General features: G+C 41.6%; 1 protein-coding gene across 1 annotated transcript in view; it reads left to right on the top strand.

The window, feature by feature from the left end:
* The window catches only part of FOXO3 (forkhead box O3), a 132,468-nt gene extending 113,434 nt beyond the window's left edge, over positions 1-19,034 (top strand). Inside the window, 2 exon segments of the mRNA XM_077302611.1 lie at positions 3,707-5,141; positions 13,985-19,034. Coding sequence (XP_077158726.1) covers positions 3,707-5,107 — 1,401 coding nt within the window. The 3' untranslated portion in view covers positions 5,108-5,141; positions 13,985-19,034.
* Positions 19,035-21,120: the final 2,086 nt, after the last annotated feature.

Here is a 21,120-nt window from a genome sequence, read left to right as displayed (position 1 = left end):
GGCAAATGGAAGGCCGCTTTAGAGCGACAGGAGACTCTCCGTCCCGTCTGCGTAGCCATCTCCGCCGCCGAGAGGGGACTCTCCCTTCCGTCTCCGCCGCCATTTTAAATATTCTGCTCTTCGATGCCGGCTGCCAAGGACCGCACGCCCTGCCCTGCCCTGCCCTGCCCCCCCCTCCGGCAGCTAAGCTCGCTAAGCCCCTGGCTGGCCTTGCTGAGGCGCTGGCCCAATTCGACGCCGTCGCCCAGGAGCTGTCGGGCTCCGCGCGACTGCCGGGGGCTCCCTTGGGCGGCGTCCTGATGTGGCGAGAGGCGCAAAGCGCCTCTCACCGCGTCAGGTTACCGCCAATGAAAGAGCAGGACTCCAGCCGCTCGCCAGTTGCTCGCCAGCCACAAAGGTAGTCCCCCCTCCCATATCCACTCTCACTCCTTGGGCTGCTAGCGCCCATTGCATTTTTGCGTGCAATGGGCTTTTTGGCTAGTAGACTAATAAGATGGTGCTCAGCATGTCAGTCTCTCCCAGGCTTTGTTTCCTGTCTTTCAAAATGGGAGCAACATTGGTCTATGTCATACTGATATTATTCTACTTGGGAACTCTCTAACATAGGCAACCCTTGATCTAGGCCTTTCTATTGTTACCATGCTACTGATAACAAGCTCCTCAAGAGGGTGAGTTGTCCACTACTTTGCCAACTATACCCTCCTTTCATATTACTTAATACTAGGTTTACTGGCCCTTTTAAGTATGTGAGGTGAAGTGGATTTGTTTTTTAATTAAAGTGTGTGCTTTGACACTTACACAGCATGCCTTAATCCTGAAATAGAAAGCGCCAGACAGACACCTGTCCATCACAGCACCATTTAAAAGAGATCATCGTAGTAGGGACTATCTAAGTAGTCCATGACTAAAGTCAGGTTTGACCCCAGAACTCTCTGATCCAGAATTCTGTCCATTCAGCCATACTGGCTATGCTAACTGAAAACACTATGCTTAATTTTATTTATCTTATTTCTTTGAACTAGATATTCCATGAGCCTATCATATACACAGCGTAGTCACAGTTCAGTCACGGCAAAAAGAGAAAACTATCTGGTATCTTTTTTAATGGGAGCCTTGGTTAGAAACAGAGATCCAGCTGGTATTCTCCCCCCCCCCTTTTTTTTAAAAATATGATCATCCATGATGACTGTTCTGTGCATAGAAATAAGAAGAAAGCTTTTTTCTTTAGTAGCCCTGGCTGTACACACAATGCTTTTTAAAGAAAAATATACCAATAATTGAATGGAAGAACCATGTGGATTACATTTCTTTGTACTCCTCAGATGTCTTCCATTAATTTAATGTCATTTGCTGTCTGTGTCAGTGGTAAGAATGCCAGTGTGATTCATCTACCTTCAACAAGAACCCCTGTGGTAAAATATAACCAAATTTTAGCCATTTATGTGATCCTGTCACCTTTCAGTTCTCAAAATAGCTGGCAGAAAGCACATGTTTGTCTTTTTTGCATAGATGAGATTTGCTCTATGCCAGATTTTAAAACATCTATGTATTTGCCTTCTGCATAAGCATACAGCACCATTATAGTTTTTTGCCAAGTTGGCATGCCTCCAAAACGCTACATCTTTATACAGAAAAACCAAGAATGCAATTCAGAGATGTATTTTAAGCACAGAGTCTATAGCCAGTTTTTTTTTTCCTGGATGGGAACGGTCTTTGTCATATTGGCCTATTACCTTGCATGAGGTCTGAAAGCTGTAGCATGACTTAAATAGCACAGAGATTTTTGGGAAGCTAGTGTGTTTTCTCTTTTAGCACAGGCAGTTATAATCGCACCAACAGTTCTTCCATTCCCTGTGTGTGTGATGTGGCTGGAAGTTGGCATTGCTGGGACCTTTTTAAAGGTCCACTGGATGTCTGTAACGTAACAGCTGGCTGTGCTGTATATAATGGCAAGACTTCTTTGAAAAATGTATGATGATGGTCTGGGTAACAGAAGAGCAACAGGCAGAAAAGAGGGCCATACCAATGCAGGGCCAAGGAAAAGAAGCAGAACACAATGGTGAAGTGTTTCACACCCTATGTGCTTTGCATGCAGTTTTGTCAGGGGATCTGTAAGGCAACTGTGTCTTAAGGAAGTGTGTGTGCTCGTGAAAGCTCATACCTTAAATAAAAATGTGTTGGCCTTAAAGTCTAAATTTGTTCTGTCTCTTAGAGTGTAACCTTATTACAGTGAAAACACACTAAGACTGTTTACGCACTGGTAACTTCACTGCCTCAGCTCCTGTGCAGGAGCACAAATCGGGGGCAGATGAGGCACACTGGGCCAAATGCTCCCCCATGTGGGTGCAGGAAGAGGTGGGGCAACCTGCCACAACTAAAACTCCAGCCTGCAGCCCAGCATGAAACCTCCAGTGCATAAACGGTCAAAGAGATGGTTGCTTTACAGATCCCCTGGATAGGGAATTGGTTAGAGCACCACATTCAAAGAGTTGTTGTCAATGGTGTTTCATCAGACTGGAGGGAGGTGAGTGGTGGGGTACCGCAGGGCTCGGTGCTCGGTCCGGTACTTTTTAACATATTTATTAATGATCTAGATGAGGGGGTGGAGGGACTACTCATCAAGTTTGCAGATGACACCAAATTGGGAGGACTGGCAAATACTCCAGAAGATAGAGACAGAGTTCAACGAGATCTGAACACAATGGAAAAATGGGCAAATGAGACTAGATGGCCTGTATGGCCCCTTCCAACTCTATGATTCTATGTGTACAAAATGTGTAGGGGTCAGAGTGAAGTAAAGAGTGAAGTGAAATTTCTTTTCCCATTACTTTTTCTAGTACAGTAACAAACCATTGGATTCATTCAGTGGTCCATGAATGAGAAAATCATGAATTGTTACTATAGAGTAAATTGTTATTGCAACTGCTGCTTGCAGAAGTCTTTCAGTCTACACACGACTCGAGGTTTTATGCCATTAATTTACACATATGTACTTGAAAGCAAAATTTGATGTGCTTAGGGTCACAGCCTATCTGTATTAATAGTCTTGGTTTCACACCATTTATTGTTTTAGTAAGATAATCCCCACAGTGTCTCAATAACATACTTTTGAGAGGAAAGTCAACATTTAGTTAAATAATTACTTAATAATTAAATAATTACTTAATAAATCCAAATAATAATAATAATAATAAATTTAAATAATCCACTTCACTGGTTAGAGAATACAGAATTATTATTTGAGAAGCCTTGATAGTGCTGCTGAGAACAGCATACCAAATCAGTACCTCCGTCCGTTACAAAACTACAAAAATAGCATCAGTGCTGAACATTGTTTCCTACAGAAGAACTTCTAGGAAAGTTCCACACGAGGTGTATGTTCAGTACAGGGTCTAGAACTTTGTTCCTGTAAACTTTGCCAAGGAGAGGGTCTGTCACTCATTGTTAGAACATCTGCCTTGTACACTGAAGGTTTATTAGTAAATGTAAAATATCTCTACCTGAGACACAGGACACCTGCTGCCAGTCAGAGTAGGCAGGGCTGGTCTTGAAAGAGCAGTGGTCTGCTTCAGGAGGAGGAGACAGATGAATGTGTATGTAAACAGTAGAAGGTGACATAGTAGTAAGATCATTTTTACAAACGAATATGAACATTTGTCCTTTATAGTCATAGTGTTTCCCCCCCCCCCTTTTTTTTTCCTTGCAGAATTCCATCAGGCACAATTTGTCCCTTCACAGCCGATTCATCAGGGTACAGAATGAAGGAACTGGGAAAAGCTCCTGGTGGATGATCAACCCAGATGGTGGGAAAGGTGGCAAAGCACCACGGAGGCGTGCTGTTTCAATGGACAACAGCAACAAGTACACAAAAAGCAGAGGACGCGCAGCTAAGAAAAAGGCTGCTCTGCAAGCTGCTCAGGAAACCAGTGAAGACAGCCCCTCTCAGCTCTCCAAATGGCCAGGTAGCCCAACCTCACGTAGCAGTGATGAGCTGGATGCATGGACAGATTTCCGGTCTCGTACAAACTCAAATGCCAGTACAATAAGTGGCCGCTTGTCACCAATATTAGCAAGCACCGAGTTAGATGAGGTCCAGGATGATGATGCTCCACTGTCACCCATGCTGTACAGTAGCCCACCCAGCATGTCCCCATCGTTAAATAAACCCTGTAATGTTGAGCTGCCTAGGTTGACTGATATGGCCGGCACCATGAACTTGAATGATGGCCTGACAGATAACCTCATGGATGACCTTCTGGATAATATCACACTCCCCTCTTCCCAGCAATCACCCACAGGAGGACTCATGCAAAGAAGTTCAAGTTTTCCTTATGGATCCAAAGGTTCAAGTCTTGGTTCTCCATCAAGCAGTTTCAACAATGCTGTGTTTGGACCTTCATCTCTGAATTCCCTCCGTCAGTCTCCCATGCAAACCATCCAAGAGAACAAGCAAGCTACATTTTCTTCCATTTCTCACTACAATAACCAAACGCTGCAAGATCTGCTGTCATCGGATTCGCTTAGCCACAGCGATGTCATGATGACTCAGTCTGATCCACTCATGTCACAAGCTAGCACAGCTGTGTCTGCCCAAAATGTACGCAGGAGCATTATGCTTCGGAATGACCCAATGATGTCATTTGCTGCTCAGCCAAGCCAGGGCAGTTTGGTCAACCAGAACCTGCTCCACCACCAGCATCAGTCCCAGAATTCTTCTCTCAGTGGCAGCCGTGCCTTGTCAAATTCCATTGGTACTATAGGCTTAAGTGACACAAACAACACTGGGTCATCCAAACACCAGCAACTGTCACCTGTCAACCAGTCTATGCAATCACTTTCTGACTCACTCTCAGGCTCTTTGTATTCCAACAGTGTGAGCCTTCCAGTCATGGGGCATGATAAATTCCCCAGTGATTTGGACCTAGATATTTTCAATGGGAGCCTGGAATGTGACATGGAGTCCATTATCCGCAGCGAACTCATGGATGCAGATGGGTTGGATTTTAACTTTGATTCCCTCATCTCCGCCCAGAATGTTGTCACTCTGAATGTGGGAAACTTCACTGGTGCTAAGCAAGCTTCATCACAGAGTTGGGTTCCAGGCTGAAGGATTTATGCAAAGAGGGAAATGGTCAAAGCAGGTTAGCATTGTTTAGACTGCTGGTATTCATTTGACTGGCATAGACTCTGAAACTGTATCGTGTAAGAATGTAAAGTTTTATAAAGGACTTTAGGACAATCCTGCTAGGTCTTCATGGTTGCAAAATGATGTAGTAAAATTATATATAATGTGTCCTTCCTACATCAATGGCTAAGGAATGGTTCATGGAACCAGTAGCATCCTTCTATGATCTTTTCAGACAAATTGTCCTGGGACAGGTATAGTCTTATTTGTTGATGGTTCTTCTGTCAGTAGCTCCCAGGTGCACAGTGCTGAGAGAAGCACATTCTTCATTAAGAGGTGGTTTTGATGCAGAGGCATTCAGACACAAGGCCACAAATTGTTGCTTCATCCTATTGGCTCCTCACCCAAGTACATATACCTTAGATCTGAGCCACTAATTTTTCTCATACTGAGCTAAATTACTAGCACAACCATGTATCCTTGGCAGGATTCTTGTATTTTCCACCCTGCAAATGAAAAAAGCAGCTGATAGTTGCTATTCTGGGTGGGAAAATGGTCTAAAGCAAAAGGGTTCATAGGCACTTGTCTCTACAGTTCTACTACCCCTGACTGCATCCGCTTGCAGCTGCTTTTCATTTTTTAAATGCCAGGAGACGATTGAATGGATCTCCTAGGAAATGTTTAATTTGGCTCTGAGGACCTGTGGTTTAGACACACTTGCATATTTAGATACCTACTAATGAGATATTACTGTTCGTCTATTGAGCATGAAGCCATAGCAATGTGTAGAACTGCTAGCAAAAGATACCTTTGTTTGCATATTGTCTTGTGGTCTCATAAGCACATTCATCCTTAAACGCTGTTGAGTATTTTAATATCTTCTTTAATTCATTTCAAATATTCATAGACCTGCAAAATGCCTGTATAGTGTATGGGGGCTCATTTTCCTCTCTCATATTGCTTATATACCATTAAATCTGAATAAATTAAAACTTCCCAGAATGATATATAAATGCAGAAAACAGGCTCAGGAGACCATTTTTATTGTACTGTGTAGGTGTAGGCATCTCTGGAATCTGGCATTTGCAAACCTATATAGATATGCAAAATGATAGACTTCCATTGAGGAGTCTCAGATCTAAATCCTGTCGATATAGTTGCTCGACAAACTCATGCCTAGTGGAAGGGCACCCAAGCAGTCAGACTTGACTAGGCAGCACAGGTGCTTATACAAAGTGTGAACTGGGCTGGGTTGTAATGAATATGCCAAAGAAGAACACTTTTGAAGAGTGCTCTCAACAGCCTCTTAAAAGATAGCAGCCTTTCGCCATTCATGGAGAAATACCATCCATACCTTTGTGCATGTTTGGACAAGTGTAGAATAACAGAGTTGGAAGGGACCTCCTGGGTGATCTAGATTTTCATATTCTATACAGTATGATGCTGTTATGGGGAACTCTACCTTTAGTGTCTAGCCATGAGGGATACTCAGTAGATTTGTTATCACTTCGCTGTTAAATAATCCCATATGAAAATCTGTTTCCATATTGAATACCTTATAATTCAAACAATTTCCTGGTAACATTTAATTACACGTTTACACTTATTTGCTTCCAGAGATAAGATGAAGCCCTTTTAATCCTGTTTTTGTTGATCAGTAGAAGTATCCTGTAAATAAGACACAGTAAGAGAATAACAGTTTTTGTGGATGCCACTGTTACCCCATGAAGGACACAACAAGGTGATTCAAGAAGCAGACAGAATTTTATTTGAATAAAAGATAACGCAAGCCTTCAAACCCTGAATTCTAAAGTCCAAATAAAGTTACATGATTTTTATAACCAGACAAAAAAACTTTTGGACATGTGCAGATGTCCTCTATGATTTCACATAAATCTGTCTTGATACACAGGCAGTCATGCAGGCATATGTAAGCAGGCAAATGGTAATCATCTGCTGGCCATGCATACCCATCATAGGTCACGGAAACCCATCTTTATCAGACATTTAAACAGACATGTGTTAATCACTTTTGGGGGTGTTAGGTCTGCAAAGACTCTTCTTTGGCATCAACAACTTTATCTATGCTACCAGACCTCTTGCTTGGTCAAGGACTTTTTGTTCCAGCAACTTTTACCACTTCTGTTTCTTTCCATATGCTTGTTGTGGACAATGACTCTAGCTCTAACAATGTATGATTAAATATTTGGATAGGTAAAGGTATCCCCAGTGCAAGCACCGGGTCATGTCTGACCCTTGGGGTGACGCCCTCTAGCGTTTTCATGGCAGACTCAATACGGGGTGGTTTGCCAGTGCCTTCCCCAGTCATTACCGTTTACCCCCCAGCAAGCTGGGTACTCATTTTACCAACCTCGGAAGGATGGAAAGCTGGTCAGAGCTTCAGACAGCATGTCAGCCACCTTACCACCCTGCACCACAAGAGGCTCTAAATATTTGGATATTTTACTCTTATATTTTGCCCTTCAGCCCCCCCCCCTTTGATGCTGTGTATTGGCTTGAGGCACTTTTGATCTTAGCATGCATTTGTAAAGATTCATAATAATGTTCAGATAAGAGTTTGTTGAAGAACAAACTTCAACAAACCCTGGCCTGGCTTGTACCTCTTTCAAAAACACTGAGACAGGAAGTAAGATCACAAGCCTCAGCCTATGAACACTCAGACAGGATGCAAGACCTCAAACCTTAACCAATGAACACTCAGACAGGAAGTGAGACCACAAGCCTCAGCCAATCAACACTCAGACAGGGTGAGATCACAAGTCTCACCCAATCAACCCTGATACAGGAAGTGATATATCCTTTCAAGGTATTCCATAAATCAGATATATTAGGATTCATTAGGATGGTATTTTATAAGTTGGTCCTAGGACCTGTGCTGTGTCACACTAGAGAGACCCCACTGTTTTAACTTTTCTAAATGTTTGTATTGGAGAGAATGTTACAGCTTTTCCGTTGATCCAATTCCTGCACGTTAACAGTATCATGCACTTGGGGAAACAGTAATGCGTCACCTTTCCATTCTGGACAAGTTTCCAGTACAGCATTAATGAACACCTGTGGGAGCCAAATGGGTATAGTGATCTGCATAAGGTAATACTTTAGAACTTCTCTCTTGCCATTTCAGTTGAGATCAGAGCTTGGTGGATTTAACTCTCAACAGTAAAGGAATGAGGTGTGATATCAGCAAATGAAATAGTTCTCCAATCCAAAATATATGGTCACAGGCTCACTATTAGGATAAAACGGACTAGGTTGAGAGTGATGTAAATGCTTATAGTTTGCTATCTCAATGTTTGCACACACACAAATTCAATTGAAAATCAATTTGATTCCAGTGGGGTTTTTTTGCTGGGTGGGGAAGTTTAATATGTTTTTGTTTATAGGAAATGTGGTTTATAGGAAATTGCAATACATATAAATTCCAAACAAGGGCTGCTGAGTGCCCCTGTGAATAGCCCTCACATTTATATGGAATGATGATGAACTGAATTGATTTCCCCCCCCCCCCCAGGTCTTGATATAATCTCTTCTAAGAAAGGGGGAGGGTTGCAGTAAAACTGCAGATCATATTTTAAGGCTCTGAGCCTTCGGGGAGGGCGGTATGAAAATATGAATAAATAAAAAATAAATAAAGGCCCTCGTCTCAGAATTTTGTATATTTAGAAAAATGTATATGTTGTCTCTCCAGAGATCTGTTGTAGAACAGAATCCACAGTTCTGTGATACTGGTTATTTTTACTAAGTGGAGTAGCAATTCTAGATCTACATGACCCTTAAGATGGTCAGCACAATCTTTGGTACAACATATCTATTCCCATCTACCTTATGTATACAACTAACAGAATAGGTGTAGAAATAGGTGAGAGCAAGCATGGTGCAGCGGTTAAAGAATGACGGACTCTAGAGAAATAGATTTGATTCCTCACTCATCCACATGCAGCCAGCTGGGTGACCTTGGACTAGTCACAGTTCTCTTAGAGATGTAATCTCAGAACAGTTCTCTTAGAGCTCTCTGAGCCCCACCTACATCACAGGATGTCTGTTGTATGGAAAAGAAGAGGAAGGTGTCTATAAGCCGCTTTGGGACTCCTTCAAGTAGTGAAAAATGGAATATAAGAAACCGGCTCTTCTTCTATAACAGGACATTTTGAGGCAGTAGAATATGGGGCTAGTCCATATATAGCTGCTTGTATGTTGATAATTGCAATGTCAAGTGATAACCTGCATGTGTGGAAGGACCACTACAGATGTAATTTTCATATCTTCTCCCATCACCTCAAATATACTGCATTTCAGTGGAGTCAGTTCACACATTCAGCATAGATCGCGCATGCATGCATATGAATATCATTTGCTTCCTACAGAATTATTAGTAGCAGATGTATTTTTATTTTCTTTTACATTATTTATAGTCTGCCTTTCTCACTGAGACAAGAGTAGATTACAAGACATACATCAGCATAATCAATAGGATGATAACTAATAAGAAGCTACAGAAATTTTGAAATGAAAGTGTCCTCTGAACAGAGCATAGGTATTAAACATGACCTGTTAGACCATGCAGGTCCATGGTATTACATAAACAGAAACATAGTGCATTTTCCAGGACTGATCAATTGTAATGTAGCCTTATTTCTGTAATACAAATGCTCTTCTGAACACTTCTGTTTTACATAGCTTGCAAAGTGCCAAGAGCATGGGAGCTTTCCTCCTCAAGCAAACCATTTCACAAAGAGAAGGCACATTTATGGCAGTTGTTGATCTTGCACATCTGTAGGTGGTACCTACAGAAGACCTTTCTGGGTTGAGTGGAGCTTTCATGGCAGGATATAGGCGGACAGGTGGTCTTGCAGATATGAGGGTCCAAGCCATGAAAGGTTTTGTATGTGATTTAATCGAGCTTGGTAACAATGAAGTAACTGAAGAATGGTTGTAATATGCTCTTGGGATTAGCTTCCAATCATAACTAATCTGTGGAATTCTGTACCAACTGGAGTATCCCAGTTGATTTCAAGAAGGGACCTAAGTATAATGAATTACAGTGGTTTAGTTTCAGTGGGTTTTTTTTTTTTTGCATGTATCCAGGTATGTGTACTGACACCACTGAAAAGGACTGAAATGCTACAGAAATTCTGTCCCTCATAGCTATGTTGGCCCATTCACACTTGTTCACTGTAATCAAGTGAAAAGAACTTCAGAAATGCAGATTTACACATGAGCATGCTGGAAGCTTCCTTTGTGCTCCCCACACAGAGTTATTATGACTTGCCATTTTGTCATGGGTTGATTATAGTAAAGTAAAAATAATGAACTGGGAGAGGTGGGTCCCAGTGAAGAGACAGATATAGAATAGTACTGGGTATAGAATAGTTGTATAGAACAGATATAGAATAGTACTGCACATGAGTACTGTGTGCAGAAGTACTAGAATAGCACTGGGAAACCAGTATGGCAATAAAAATATCCAAATTGGACTTATATAGAGTTGTCTCTCTTCAGTTTCAGTAATTCTTTTATTCCTAGTTCACACAAGTCCCGACGTGTTTCGCCTACAGCTTTCTCAAGGGATGGTTCTTGGAAAATACAAAAGTAAAATTAGTAGTTGTTCAACCTTGATATTGATTATAGTGAAGCATAGGTATTTTTCTTTAAACTAATCAATCTAGGGCAAGCAGATGCAAAGGTGGATGGGAATCCTGTACCTTTAAGAAATGAGGAGTAATCCACTGCTGAAAGTTGCTATTGTGCGCATCCGTTAAAGGCCTAGTCTTCCTTTGCACCATTTGTCTATCTTAGATTGATACTGGTTTGCTGGATAACAGGTTTGCTGGATAGGGGAAATTCGGTTGATGTCATTTACTTGGATTTTAGTAAAGCTTTTGACAAGGTTCCCCATGATGTTCTGATGGATAAGTTGAAGAACTGCAATCTGGATTTTCAGATAGTCAGGTGGATAGGGAATTGGTTAGAGAACCGCACTCAAAGAGTTGTTGTCAATGGTGTTTCATCAGACTGGAGAGAGGTGAGTAGCGGGGTACCTCAGGGCTCGGTGCTCGGCCCGGTACTTTTTAACATATTTATTAATGATCTAGATGAGGGGGTGGAGGGACTACTCATCAAGTTTGCAGATGACACCAAATTTGGAGGACTGGCAAATACTCCGGAAGATAGAGACAGAGTTCAATGAGATCTGAACACAATGGAAAAATGGGCAAATGAGAACAAGATGCAATTTAATAAAGATAAGTGTAAAGTTCTACATTTGGGTCAGAAAAATGAAAAGCATGCCTACTGGATGGGAAATACGCTTCTAGGTAACACTGTGTGTGAACGAGACCTTGGGGTACTTGTGGATTGTAAACTAAACATGAGCAGGCAGTGTGATGCAGCGGTAAAAAAGGCAAATGCCATTTTGGGCTGTATCAACAGAGGCATCACATCAAAATCACAAGATGTCATAGTCCCATTGTATAAGGCACTGGTCAGACCACACCTGGAGTACTGTGTGCAGATCTGGAGGCCTCACTTCAAGAAGGACGTAGATAAAATTGAAAGGATACAGAGGAGAGCGACGAAGATGATCTGGGGCCAAGGGACCAAGCCCTATGAAGATAGGTTGAGGGACTTGGGAATGTTCAGCCTGGAGAAAAGGAGGTTCAGAGGGGACATGATAGCCCTCTTTAAGTATTTGAAAGGTTGTCACTTGGAGGAGGGCAGGATGCTGTTTCTGTTGGCTGCAGAGGAGAGGACACGCAGTAATGGGGTTAAACTTCAAGTACAACGATATAGGCTAGATATCAGGAAAAAGATTTTCACAGTCAGAGTAGTTCAGCAGTGGAATAGGCTGCCTAAGGAGGTGGTGAGCTCCCCCTCACTGGCAATCTTCAAGCAAAGGTTGGATACACACTTTTCTTGGATGCTTTAAGATGCTTTGGGCTGATCCTGCGTTGAGCAGGGGGTTGGACTAGATGGCCTGTATGGCCCCTTCCAACTCTATGATTCTATGGTTGGTCTGGGCTTCTTTCTAGACAACTCATAGAAAGGCATGCAGAATATTGCTTCTATCTTTGCTTTTCCCCTCCAAGAATGCTGCCAATGGAGTCCAGGCAACCAGACGACTTCAGTGGAATTCTAGAAAGTGGATTGTAGGGATTTATTTTCACCTTGTTAATGAAGTGGGAGTTGTGAAGGATTATACACAAAAGATTCTCTGAATATTTGAGACTAGGTATGTCATTACTTCATGCAAAGCTGTACATATGTATGAACAGTTGTATTTACATATTCTATTGCTCAGGTTGTATTGCAAAGTCTGAAGTTTGGCTCTGTGTCAACAAATGTCCTTATACTGACATCATGACAGATTTCCTGGATGGGATTCTGGCTAGTCAGCCAAACACTGTGATGCCTGATCCTGATGTTTACATTGCAACAACAGAAGGACTAAATGTGTTGATCCATCCAATTGCTTATTCATAAAATACTTACAATGCTGAGATTAATGACAAGCGAGTTTTGATTGTATAAACCACACAATGCTTTTGTTATTCTCCAAGTTCCTGTGAATGAAACTCTTCTTTTATTGGGAGCAGCTGTCCCTTGTGCAAGTTCTCCTTCGGATGCTGCTACAGAAGTGGGAAGAGCAGAAGGTCACTTATTTGTCCAGCTGCTTTCTGAACTTGCTGTGATGTCTGAAGCCATTCTATGCATATAGCATAAAGGAAGGAAGTGACTGTGGGGGGTGGGGAGTATCTTTGTGCACTTAGATATGGATCATGGAAAGGATGTGACATTGATATTTGATCTGTCTAGTGCCTTACATGTATTTTATCCATATGATGATCACTGTAGTGCCTTATCCATTTCAGCCTCTAGGGCTACATTCCAGTTTCATGATGAATATGCTTGATAAACCCTGGTTTGTGGTTAGTTGAATTATTCAAATGCAGACTTCCTATCTGGGACCAAACTGGGATTTCTAACCAAGGTTTGCAGTTAACCACAGTTGGTACTAATTCTGAATTCACAAAGCACCATTTGTTGAACCGCACTGGCCCTTGTGGCTACTTGCCCAGAAAGATAATGGCACAGGGAACATATTATCTGTACTAAGAGGCCAAGAAGAGGCAAGAAAGAAAGAATCCAGGCGTTACTTGTGAATAGGGATTTGTTTTTACACGTTGCACAGATTCGGGTGTGAAATATTAACAGTTCATCATGATATCTGAATATAGACTAACTATGCCAGTATCATTTGGCAGTATGTATCCTATCTCTCTGCGCATAGAATTTTCCTGTATTCCTCGCTGACCTCCACTTCTGACCTCCAGAATGATCATTCCATGTATCCCGGGACCCACTCAGAGGACTAGTTGTATGGGCTGGGAGGTTGGACTAAAGAAGATAAGTAGGTAAAATCATTCCTCTTCCATCCACAAGTACAGTTTCATTGTGGAAAGGCTGATTTCACTCCCACTCACTGGCCCACATAGCTGTTCCTCTGCATGTATCCTGCAGCCATAGGGATGCTCTTTCCTGGGCTTAGAAGGGACTGCCAGAACTGAGAGGAATGAGGAAAACGCCACCTGCCTACTCTGGTTGGCTGGATATACACCAGCATTTAACTGTGCAATACAATTTCAGTGAACTGACTATGCAGTGGGATGAGCCTGTCTTACTTGCCTTATCGACTCTTTGTGTCCTTACAATGGCACAGAATGTAAAGGCATTTTAGGATAATACAACAAAACACTACTTTCTGTAGGCCAGGGATTATGATGATTTAATCTTGACCATTCTGACAATTCACTGATATTATTTACCTTTTCTTTTTTCCAGGCCCTTATAATGACATGAGAACAAATGAAAGGAAAAAAAAACCAACCCTTTGCCAAATCAACTGTCAACAAGTGGACAGAGATACCGTTTACAGCTTATAACCTTTGTGAATCCTGTATTATTTTCCTAAGGAAACAGAGACTGTTAACGAGCCCCAGAATCTGAGTGACAAACTGCCTTTTCTGGAACTCAATGCATTCTTGAAGTATGCAAGATCTTCCTACAGTGGGATGGGCAAGCACCAACTTGTGGATGCCACACTCAGCCACCATCCTGCTTCAGAACCCACTGTGTAGCCTTTAGGATAGTTCCTTTGTCAAACAATATATGGTGTTCCAATATGTCACTGGGTTGCAGAATGCTTTTGGTTGGCTTTTTTCTTTGTCCAAAGTTTACCCCACCCCCTACTCACCCTCTCTAAGGTGGTTCCCCTGCCCCCGTGGAATGCTTTAATTGTTCCCTTTTCTCTTTTTACATGCTGATCCCTCAAGTACAGAATAATATGCACAATGAAAAGCTAAATCAATCTTGGTTCAGTAGACCAATACCACTTGAATGCTGCAGTCTTTATAGGATCACCCAATAGGATTGGGTTCAAGAGGTAGTTTATGGAAGGATTTAAATGGTTTTGGTTTGGGTTTTTTTCCCCCCGTGGTTGGTTGATTAGTTGGTTCTGACTCAGATTCTACAACCCCCAAGTAAGTCTTTTCCTAAATGTCAGGGTATAACTTCTGTTTATTCTCAGCATCAGGAAGGTGGATTTTACCTCACAAAATTAGCCACCGCCAATGCTGCATCCTTGCCAGTATTGAAAAGGTATGAGGGAGGAGGCCATTTCATAGTGTTAGTCACAAACTAATTTGCTGTTGGTCAGATTAAGCCTAACCTGTGTGTTGTGCTGGCATGTTCTGCCCAAATAGCTGCAATTAATTTTATTTTTCCTTTGTCTGTATGGCTCAGCAGCTGGATGGCTTGAAAATGAATAAGTGAAGCTGCACAGTTGATCACACCAAACAATTTGACATAACCACCTAGGAGGCAACAACTTGTTTTCAAATAATAATAATAATAATAGTAGTAATAATAATAATGGAGGATAAAAAATATAAAAGAAAAAGGGTATACTTACTGCATTTTTTAAAAAAGAGTTTTGTGTATACACATAATCCAAACTTGGGTGATTTATTACATTGATATTTTTTTACACCCTCTCTCTGACTGCTCTTTCTTTCTTGTGAATGTGTCACTGTGACTTGAGAAGGTGAAGGGCAGCAGGAAGGAGGCGCAGGGAGGACAAACCATACAGGCAGCTTTTCATAGGAGCGCAGGCTGTAACTGGATAAATTCCACTGAAAAGGAAATAGTTTTTATATATTTTGCTTATATGGGTTTCTTTTGTAAATTTTAATAGTAATGACAAACAACAGGGATGGTGCTGTGGCAGATCTTCTCTTCTGGTTATTTTTTACTGGTATCTTTTTGTGTGTGTGAGGAAAGGGGGGAAGGGACACAGAAAGAAAACCCAGTGGTACATTTTAAATTTTGAAAAAGTGCAGTGAAGGCACTTTGGCTAGGACAACATATACCTTTCTCGCCAGAGTGATATATGAAGATGTTTTTCTCGGCATAAAGACGTAATGCATATAAATATATAAATATATTTTATTATGTACAGAAACAGAACATTATGCATGAGTGTTAGGAGAACAGACTAGCCTTTTAACCCAAAGTTTCAGTGCATGAGTTTCCACTGGCACATGAACCATGTACAATGTGGTGCAACTCCCTTCAGCCACTACATGCAAGTGTGCGTGTGCCCATAGACACCCACAATCACGCACACACACATCTGTGGGCCCCATGTTGCTCCTTCTTTACCAACCCTCTGAGATAAACTTCGTGAAATCACAGCTCTTAGTGTGATGGAAGTTTTGTTTTGTACTGTAGCCTCTTCATGCTCGTGCTACGCTATTCTATAGATGAACACGTGAACTCCATCATGCAGTTCATAAACAAATTATCTGTGCTGTTGTGATTCTAAGTAGATGATAGAACATAAACTTTCCAGTCAAGATTTTTATCATTAAAAAGACTATTTTTTTAATAATGAAGGTGGTGTATTTGTCAATGGCAGGGTCTAGTTTATCATAGTTCTTTAATCAGAAGTAACCAATGTGTTCATTTGCTCTCCACATTGGAAAGGGCTTCCCCGAGAGGAAAACACTATATGAAAACATCATCTGTCCCAGGGATTTAGGAAAGGTGTCAGTTTATTTAGAGAAACTCTGATATAGGTACCTATTACCAAAGCTAGTTAAGAATTTGCTTATTTGCCTTCACTACATAAGAGTATCTGGTACAACATCAAATGTGAATTCAGCTGACAATGTCATTTTGTCTTGTTTTTTTTTGTTGTTGTTGTTGCTGTTCTCTGATACAGCAATATATTTTGTAAGTGACAATATATTTTATTTGTAAGTTTATGTCTTTCTCTCCACCCCCCAGGAAATCTGTGCCCAAAAAATCTGGTCCATAGCAGGTTTTATGGTTCCCTCTGTTTTACTTCTGTTCAGCTTCCATTTGAAGGTGTAATCCTTCAGGGAGACAATGTAGAGGAGGATTGTCTCTTTTGCAAGCTCCAATTCGGTCTAGGTGATTCAGTTATAGAAAGTGTAGACATGACGGGTGCAATCCAGCCAAAGTTTAGCATTTTCTAAATCCTTCTGTTTTTCATGGAAAAGATGGAGTCTTTGTTGATACCTGCCAGCAACATCAGTAAGGTTCTAATGCTGCAATCCTATGCATACTCAGCTGGGAAGAAACCACCACTCAAGTCAGTGAGACATCTGAATAAACATGCTCTGGATCAGGTTTCATGCCTGCAACCCTAAGTGCAGCTACCAGAGAACAAGGCCCCTTCACAAGGAACTTTCATTTCACTCATTGGACCACTAGTCTGATCCAGCAGGGCTCTTTTTCTGTTCACTACCATATAAAAAGTTCACCCACGTGGTTGAGCTTGACTCAGTCCATGAGGCTGGGATTCCTTGTATCTTTAGACATTGTGCAGACTTTTCCAGAAGATAAGACATTACTTTTAAAGTTGTCCCACCATGGTTCTTCAATAGCTGTTCTCCAAAATATACAGCCCCTAACTGAGAGCCTGAATGGGAACACTGCTGTTTAGGCAACTGCCCAGAGATTCATTGCAGTTTAGCCTTTGTGCTTTCTTCACCTTGGTGTAGTGGTTAAGAGCAGCAGCCTCTAATCTGACGAGTCAAGGTTGATTCCCCACTCCCCCACATGTAGCCAGCTGGGTGACCTTGGGCTCACCACAGCATTGATAGAGCTGTTCTGACCAAGCAGTGATATCAGGGCGCTCTCAGCCTCACTTACCTCTCGAGGTGTCTGTTGTGGGAAGAGGAAGGGAAGGCGATTGTAAGCTACTTTGAGACAACTTCGGGTAGAAAAAAGCAGGATATAAAAACTCTTATTTCTGCGTCATCCTTCAATGGCTATTAAATCCATTGATTTCACAGACCTGCCTCTCTGTGTTGGCATCTACAGCTATGGTATATGTAAGAGCATGAAGGAGTCAGGTGCTCATTGAAATCAAGTACCTGAATAGCCATCTCCCAGCTATTGTGCCATGTAGCCAGGTGTGTTTCAAAGACACATGTCACTGCTTGGCAGTTACCCAGAACAAAACATTGTTAGTCTTAAAAGTGCCACTGGACTCAAATCTTATTCTGTAGGTTGGCAATTTGGCCACATTCTTGGGCTGCACATTTCAAACCACTTCTTCCGAAGTACTCCTGGAGTTCTTGCATTGCCAAGTGATCTGAATTTCCTAGTCCACACAAGGGCATAGCTGTGAACATCACTGAGTACTCCCATCCTAAATCTCAAACAGCATTTAAGCATGAAATATCACCCAGAAATTAATACAACAGCCATGTGTTTACACAGTGTAGTGTACATAATCATTATCAACACTTGTGAGCAATCTCTGTTACTCTAATGAGTCTATGGGCAATTTTACAGATTTGATGAATTATTTGTGGGATTGTACTTTTAGTATAGAATTGGGTAAGTAGTTCCAGTCACCTCTGTGGAATACCAGTTTGGCACAGATGCACAGATCATTTTCTTTAAATGTCTGTTGAGTTCTTCATAGTATCCTGTTTTTAGTTCACTGCTTAGTTCTCATGTGATTTTTTTTCTCATGAATTAATTTATCTGATAATAGGTTACCAGGCTATTGCCTATCATACGACTGTTTTCAAAAACTAAATGTTAGAACATTTATCTCTTGGAAATTATGTCATTGCTTGGCAACCAACCTTCTTTCAGTAGTTTCTGTACATGGTGTCTATCAGAACTACCAGCAGATGTGAATGGGGACCAGATACTTTTATTTACTATGGGGAGGGATGGGGTGGGGATGGGAAATGTATTGTACATTTTGGTTTCACGTGTGAAACTTTTTTTAACCAAAAAAAGTTGCATGAATGGACAAAATATGTATACAGTATCTGTAAAACTGTCTTATCTGGGTTCTTTCTTTCACTGTCAAACCACATCCTTTTGAAAGAATATTCCATCCACTGCCTTAGCGCATGACCGTCTTTCCTAAGAGGTACATGATTTTTACTTTTCTTATGAGCTACCTTGCAGTTTCGTTAGAAAGCCAGCACTGTTGTTAACTAAGGCTTTTGTGGAAACCAGTTGCTGACATGGGTGAATATACTACCTTGTTATATAATCATTGGAAGTCAGTTTGATTTGGAAATCTTCCCCGTTGCAAATGAAATAGCAGGAAAGAGCTTAACTCCACTTGATGTTAGTAGAAATTGCCTTGTGTGTTCCATTCTCAATTGTAATCTAGTTTGTAAAAGAAATGGTGACGCATGTAAATAAAGCATAACGGCTCTCTATGCGGAAGATTCAGGTCCATTTTTCCTTCATTATCTTAACCTTGTAAAGTTGTTTTGAAAATTAATGTCTTAAGGAGAAAATAATAAATGTATTAGACTATTTTGAGATTTGAGTAGAGCCTATCCAGTACATTTTTAACCTATCTTCTCTCCAAGAAGCTGAGGAAAGCTCCCTTTCCCAGTCCCCCAAAATAGGCCTGTGAGGGACATTAGACTTGGGGATGCTAGTCTCAGGTAGGACCTGGAGAGCCCCTGGTTGTACAGCTCATCTCCAGGTGACAGAAATCAGTTCCCCTGGGGAGGAAAAGGGTTCCTTTGAAGGATGGATTCCACAGCATTATGCTCCATTGAGGCCTCTCCCTGCCTCAAATCCCTCCCACTCCTGGCTCTACCCCCAAAGTCTCTGAGTATCTCCCAACCCAAAGCTGGCAATCTTAGATAGGCTGAGGGGGAGTGCTGGCTTATGGTCACCAGGCAGGCTACAAAGCTGAGTGGAAATTGGAAACCAGATTTTACCAGCCCTAGGCCAACTATTTCGTTACTACCTTGATCTTACTGATCTAACTTCTGCACCACACGGGCTTTTTTTCTAGTATATTTTTCAGTATTTCAACACATTAAACCCATCCTGTCAATAAAAAGAAGAGTTGGTTCTTACATGCCACTTTTCTCTACCAGGAGTCTCAGTGGTATACAATTGGTTTCCCTTTCCTCGCTCCACAACAGACACCCTGTGAGGTGGGTGAGGCTGAGAGAGCCCTGATATCACTGCTCGGTCAGAACAGCTTTATCTGTGCTGTATTGAGCCCAAAGCCACCCAGCTGGCTGCATGTGGGGGAGTGCGGAATCAAATCCGGCTTGACAGATTATACGTCTGCAATCCTAACCACAACACCAAGCAAAGAAGTCACCCCCTCCAAAAAGTGATCCCTTGATACATTAATTTTCTATGTATATTCTTTTTAGTAATGTGCATTTTGAAGGATGGAAATGTGGACTTATCTAGTATAAACCAACAGACAGAGCCGTGGGCTTTGTCTTGAGTTCATATATCAACTCAGTTTGCAGTCTTACACTCAGTGCTTTTACAAGTCCTTGTTCCATAGTCCCAGTTATCTCTCCATTAAATGGGAATAAGAAAACTCTAGTCCATGCAGGTAAACGAGACAAAGGAGTGCTGCTTCCATCCATGAGTCCTGCCAATGTAGTGCTGTGTGTGTGTGTGTGCGTGCACATACAGGTGCTTTAACCTGAGTAAATCACTCACATGGTATATCAACATTGTTAATGCAGGTTTCTCACTTGAAATAGAATGTTCTCTTACTGTTAGTACAAGATAGAAAGTTAAAACTTGTCAAAGAGTTTATAATGCCCAGGAATTATATCCAGATACCATTTGTTACTGGCTGTACCACTGATTGTGTGATCTATGCTGCTCTACAATGCCATTTGCAACCCGGCTGTGCAACTTAGAGGCAAAGCTTGAGGAGTTTTCCTGAAGTCAAACTCCCAGCCCCTCCGGGGCGAACAATTAGAATGCTAGTGTCCTTGCTAATGGAAAGTGGGAGAGAAGAAATCCTGGATAGGGCGGTATAGAAATTAAAATAAATAAACGTACCTCTCACGTTTCCTTATTTCTACGTGCACTTCATACTTGAAAAGTAAGAAATGATGTCAGCTGAGAAATCCTTGCTTTAGATTTCACCTTGGCCCAAAGCAAGTTGTTGTCTTGCCCCAGCCCCAATTCGCAACATAGAAATAATATACTGAGCGGCCTTGCAAAGCTGTTATATGACAGTGAATGATAATGTTTGGGAAGCATTTTAAACCCTTCAAAGATGCTATATCGATGCAGTAGGCACACTCTAGCCCCATCTCAGCAGAAATCGGCATAGGGCTGTATGGAGCCCATTCCTCCTGATCCTTCCCAGGCCAACTTTGGGTTGCTACAGTCTGCAGCATACTAACTAGTCATGGCATAGACTGGGGGCCGTGTCCATGCTGCCTTGCATTCACCCCTCATTCTAGCCCAGACGGGAAAGCAGAGATGGAAGTTGGGGTATGGGGCTATTAATTATAATATATATATAAGCTAAACCAGTTTCTAACCACCACCTTCTCCAAGTGAATTAAAGGGCTAGGAATAATACATTCATTAAGATAACATTTAGTTAGATGGGTTGTAGGCAGGGATGCCAG

Source organism: Paroedura picta, chromosome 1 (genome assembly GCF_049243985.1).
Source record: "Paroedura picta isolate Pp20150507F chromosome 1, Ppicta_v3.0, whole genome shotgun sequence".
In the NCBI taxonomy this organism is placed as follows: domain Eukaryota; kingdom Metazoa; phylum Chordata; class Lepidosauria; order Squamata; family Gekkonidae; genus Paroedura; species Paroedura picta.
Note: the sequence above shows the minus strand (reverse complement) of the source record. Positions and strands in the feature narration are given on the sequence as shown.